Below are 6078 nucleotides of genomic sequence, written 5' to 3'. Positions count from 1 at the left end.
TCACAAATAGTCTGTTGAAGTATCTCCGTTACATTGGTCATTTGATCTAAGATATCACATATCAAGCTTCTTTCATTTCCTTCAATACTATCCTGTGTCTCTGGTAAGGTTGCAAGTGAATTCATGGACTTTTGCTCTGCCATATTTCTACGTCTGTCAAGTTCGAGGTGCCCACTAAGACTGATCCTAAAATTTCCAGCTCTGGTTTATATACCCTTTTTCGTGTGCAAAAATAAGTTTGACTTATGTTTTGTACGTACTGTGTACGTCTCAATACACAGTCTTGGATCAGCGACCTACCTATGCATTGTGACGTCATCCACTGTATAAATACAGCCTTTCTCTGACTTTCAGCTCATTTTGTTGTCAGATCTATCAAGATGAATTTTGATACTGCATTGAAAAGATTGTTACATGCACAACAACTTATGAGATGGAAAAAACGGGAGAAAGAATTAGAAAGAATTATTTCTCGACAGAGAACCAGAGAATTAGTTCTCAGGGAAAAAATGCAAGATTAATGGAAAGATTAAAGAGAGCCAAAGCCAACCGAGCTCAACATCTACAAGTTTTAAGGAATGTACCTGAAGAAGACAAAGACCATTTCCCAGTATTACCAAGTGAGACTCAATAAAGCTAAGCATTCCAGAAAATTTAAAGCTAAAGAAGATGTCTACAGTGTGATTTTTAAAGAATTTCCAGAGGATGAAAACAGAGGCTTTGTTTGGCGATTATTTAGAGACATCCTACAGAATGTCAAATATCAAATGCAGTGTAACCCTAACGATTATGTACGCCTGAACATTCACCATCCTTCTCTGGATTCCGACATTAGGTACCAGTTTACGCAATGTAAACATTTGAACGAGGACGTCATTTTAAACAAAATAGAAGCCGTGCAACAATCCAAGAAAGATTTTAAACTGGGAGACGGGTCTATGGAATTCGACATGTTTCATGTCAAATATCCAGAAGGCAGTGGTGGACAGAATACCAAGCACCTGATGGTCGACAAGGAGAGTTTTAAAAAGAATAAACGATCCATCGTTCAGATCGACAATCCTTGGGATAAATTTTGTTTAGCTAGAGCCATCGTAGTCACCCGGTTACACAGTCAAAAACCGGAAAATCCAGAGAGTTTAGTTGAATGGGAAAAACGATGGCTACCTATGCGGAAGGGAGATTCTCAGTCATTATACCAAAAAAATTAAGCTATAGCTCTCATGGAACAAGCCGGCTGTGATAGCCATCAGCCTTGTGGACCCGAAGAATGGGGAAAATTACAACAGGTGTTAGCCCCTCGCTATCGACTGAAAATATTTCAGTTCAAATCCACCTCCTCTAAACTCAGTTTGGAGCCCCTGTACAAAGGCTGCGGAGATGGAGCTTGTTTAAATGTCTTGTTAGATGACCATCATTACGATGCTATTTTGTCTATGCCAGCTTTGACGGGCAATCAATGCTATTGTGATCATTGCGATATGGGGTACAGGAACATCACAGACCATCGTACCAAGTGTCCTTACCGATGTTCATTTTGTTTAACGGACAAACCCTGCCCTCCAGACGGGAGCCACATTCAATGTAGCCAGTGTCAGGGATTTTTTCAGAGCAGAACTTGCTACGAAAACCATTTACGACCTCACAGTAAGAATACGGCAACAACGGTGTGTAGTTTAATGGGACGATGCGAGCATTGTGAGAAATGGATGCCTAAAAGATTACTCCCTCATCATCATTGCGGAGGACAGAAACAATGTAAGATCTGTAAGAAAACTGTAGACACGGATCATCAGTGCTACCTTCAACTCAAACCTGAGAAAAAGAAAAAGAAAGGCAAAGAGACATTACAGTTTTATATTTATTTCGATTTCGAATGTACACAGGAAAAGGGCATCCACGTCCCTAATCTGTGTGTGGCACACCGCGTATGTCAACATTGTGGGCACTTACCCATAGAGATCCCTGTCCTCACTGTCGACATATGGGACCCCGTCAACACATGTTTAAAGGGCCAGATACCTTAAAACTCTACATGGACTGGCTATTACAACCCGACACAGGAAATAAGAATTCCGCCTTATTACACGACGAGGCTATCATCATTGCCCACAATTTCAAAGGATATGACGGACAGTTCGATTTAAATTACCTGGTTCATTCCGCCTGCATGAAGCCTACAGTCATCATGAACGGCAGTAAAATCTTATCCATGCAAATCTGCGGATTGAAATTCATCGACTCTTAGAATTTTTTACCTTTTGCTCTGTCTAAAATGCCCTCTGCTTTCGGATTCATCGAACTGAAAAAAGGGTATTTCCTTCACTTTTTTTAATACAGAACAGAACCAGAATCATGTGGGGCCTTATCCACCGGCAGCTTTCTACAATCCGGACGACATGTCTATAAGTGGACGACAGGCTTTTTACCAATGGTACGAACAACAAGCCGGAAAAGTATTTGATTTTCAGAAGGAATTTTTAGACTATTGTATTTCAGACGTCGATATTTTACGACGATGTTGTGCTCAGTTTCGGGCCACTCTCAAGAGCTTGGTCAATGTAGATCCCTTCCAGGAATCCATCACTTTTGCCAGTGCGGCCAATTTAGCTTACCGTCGAGGATTCATGCCTGAAGATACCATTGCCATCATTCCCCATCAGCCTGCGCGTCAATATTCCGCCAAAGCCTGTCGGTGGCTAACCTGGATGAGTCACCAGAGCGGATCTAACATACGACATGCTAGAAACGGGGGAGAAATCAAGATCGGAACTTATACTGTAGATGGATACCATGAAGCTAATCGTACCATCTACGAATTTTACGGATGCTATTCGCAGGGATGCCCTACCTGCTATCCGAATTTACAGACCGAAACTCATCCTCACCGGACACAATTTACTTACCAGGAATTACACGAGGAAACTTTAAGGAGGAATACGGTCTTAGAGGAAATGGGGTATTCCGTACATAGTATCTGGGAACACGATTTCGATCAACAAGTACAAAGAGAGGTGGCATTACAGAATTATGTATGAGACCTGGACATTCAAGATCTTTTGAACCCCCGAGAAGCTCTCTACGGAGGCCGGACCAATGCTACACTCTTGTATTGTGAGGAGGGGCACATGAGATATGTGGACGTCTGTTCCTTATACCCTTACGTATTAAAACACAGACTTTTTCCTTTGGGCCATCCTCAGATCATAACAGACCAATTCCAGGACGTGAGAACTTATTTCGCTCTCATTCACTGTCGGGTCTTACCACCCCGAGGCCTTTATCACCCCGTTTTACCTTATCGCACTGGAGGCAAGTTATTATTTCCATTATGTCGAACATGTGCGGAACGACAGGACTCTACTTCTAAACATCGATGTCAACACACAGACCAGGAACGCAGTCTTACAGGTACTTGGGTGACTACAGAATTACATAAAGCCTTAGACATGGGATATACCTTAGAGCGGATTTACGAGGTTTGGCATTATCCAGAAAGTAGTACAGATTTATTCAGATCTTACATCTTAAAGATCAAACAGGAAGCTTCTGGATTCCCACCTGATTGTCAGACGGAGGAACAGAAACTAGATTACATTCGTAAAGTAATAGAAAGAGAAGGCATCAGAATGGACCTGTTAAGTATAGAAAAAAATCCGGTGCGAAGAACTATAGCCAAACTCTTTTTAAATTGCTTGTGGGGAAAATTCGCTCAACGCCTGTTATTACCTAAAACTCGATACTTGACCGAAGAAGAGGAATTACAGCAAGTCTTACAAGATTCGACCATTGACATCAAAGGGATAGAACTCTTAGAAAATAAAGAGCAGCCAGAATCATACCTGATGCTGGTGAATTATCAAGAGAAACAAGAATTTGTAGAAGAGTGTCCCTTCGGAAACGTGGTACTGGCCTGTTTCACTACCACTCATGCCCGATTACACCTCTACGAGACTTTACAACCTTTAGGAAATCGGGTCCTTTATTTCGATACGGACAGTATCATATACCAACATAAGGAGGGACAATTTAATCCTACCCTTGGCAACAGTTTAGGAGAATGGACCGATGAATTAGACGGGGACCACATTATCAAATTCATGTCAGCAGGCCCTAAAAATTATGCTTACCTCACAGGCAAGGGAAATTCCGTGTGTAAAGTCAAAGGATTGACTCTTAATTATCGGGCTTCCAATATCGTGTCACCAGAGACATTAGAAAAAATGCTCAAGAAAGAAATTGATGAAATCCAAGTCTCGTATCCTTACAAAATACAGAGGACCCGTCAACATGACGTCAAGACAGTACCTTTAGAAAAACAATATAGAATTGTCTATGATAAGAGACAATTGATGGAAGATTATAACACTTTACCTTATGGTTATTAAAAACATACTGTATTTCAAAATGTGTTGTTATTTTATGGGGAAAACCCCAAAAATGAGGGGTTATAAAAAGGGGGGCAAAAATATTTTAACACTTCAGTCATGGCTGTTCATTCTAGGGAGCCAGAGGGGCTTCCTGTTTACCCTAACTATGCTCTGCTCTTAAAGAGAGAAGCTACCTTTGAAGATGGATGGCCTGATTCTTTAAAAGGATTATTACCCAACCTAGCCAAAGCCGGATTTTATTACAGGGGAGTGGGTGATAAGACCATCTGTTTTCATTGTGGTATGACTTTCACCAACTGGGAACCTACAGACAATCCTTATGTAGAACATGCTTATTGGAACCCTAATTGTCATTACATCAATACCTATAAAAAGGGGAGAAACCTGGGACATGTCCTCATTTTAACCCCATGATGGCTAAGAAGAAGAAGAAAAGAAGGACTTGCTGTTCTACACGATTAAAACCTCATTGGCCTCTTTTAAGGGTGTTATCTGACCCTCACTATTCCTCTCCATTAAAGACGGGTATTTTAAAACATTGTTCTGGAGATTGTACTCTCAAAATCTGCGAGATCGTGTACAACCTATTAAAAGGAGTGTTACCTCTTAGTTAAACGAAAACTAGCTCCTAAGAAACACATCTTCAGGAGACTGGTCAAACCTCAATCTGTCCAGAAACGACGAGCTTTATTACTTCAACAAAAAGGAGGAAACATTTTACCCCTTTTAATCTCAGCAGCACCTTTACTGTTGGGTGCCGGTCAATCCGTCTATAAAGTCATCAAGAAGAAAAAAAATGAGTCGTAAAATGGTCTTAGTTCCTGAAGTCTTATTGAATGAGCTCAAGGCAAAATTACCCATACCTCCGGAATTTCAATCAACCATCAGTTTAGGTCAGGAATTGGACGAGATTACAAGACGTGAAGATTTAACCCCAGAAGAAAAAGTCGCTTTATATGGGCAGGAACTTCATCGATATAGGAATTATTTACAACATGCTAGACAGGAGCCTATTTCGAAACTGAAAATTCCGGCAGAAGGAGCAGCTCCAGCAGCAGGAGCAGCTCCAGCCCCAGCAGCAGCAGCAGCATTACCAGCAGCCCCAGCTGAGATTGAAGATGAATTCCTTGAAACAGTGAATAAAAGCATGAAAAGAAAAGCTGGATTATTATTAAATCATATAAAGAAAAACCCTAAAGTGTTAACTTGGAATAAAGAAGGTGAAATTAGTATATCGAGGTCAAAAAGTTCCCGATTCTAACATTGTGGATTTAATGGCTGATAGTATGAGATCTCATTCTCGTAAAAATCATCCGGTTCCTACAGGATTAGAACAATTTGCTCAAGCTTTAAAAGAGACGCGTACTCCTCTGGAATACGTGAGCAATGGAAACCTTATAAAAGCCATGCAGAGACCTGGAAAAATCAGTACTCCTAAAAGTCACGAAATAGACGATAGTGGATTTTCTTCCTTTTTTGACACTCCAGTGAGTAGACCCAAAGAAGAGAGAGGAACCGTCATTAAAAAATCCATTTCAACCCCTGTAGGGACAAGGGTAGAATCCAGATGTAGTCCTTTAGCTCGAAAGAAATTAAAAGCCCAAGTCGAAGAAGACTTTAGAGCCTTTAGAGCTAAAAAGGAATCAAAAACCCAACTGGAAAAAGAAAAGAAATTAGGACAAATCGA

At 40.8% G+C, this 6078-nt stretch overlaps 1 protein-coding gene across 1 annotated transcript; it reads left to right on the top strand.

The window, feature by feature from the left end:
- The first annotated feature begins 3128 nt into the window (after nucleotides 1-3128).
- LOC133194428 (uncharacterized) lies at nucleotides 3129-4388 on the top strand. The gene has a single exon (XM_061330387.1). The coding sequence runs from the start codon at nucleotides 3129-3131 to the stop codon at nucleotides 4386-4388; it is 1260 nt and encodes a 419-aa protein (XP_061186371.1).
- Nucleotides 4389-6078: the final 1690 nt, after the last annotated feature.

The sequence above is a fragment of the Saccostrea echinata genome, unplaced genomic scaffold (assembly GCF_033153115.1).
Source record: "Saccostrea echinata isolate AGI-Se365-2 ecotype Australia unplaced genomic scaffold, CSIRO_AGI_Sech_v1 ptg000029l, whole genome shotgun sequence".
NCBI lineage: Eukaryota > Metazoa > Mollusca > Bivalvia > Ostreida > Ostreidae > Saccostrea > Saccostrea echinata.
The sequence above is the reverse complement of the archived record's forward strand: the minus strand, read 5'-3'. Positions and strand labels throughout refer to the sequence as shown.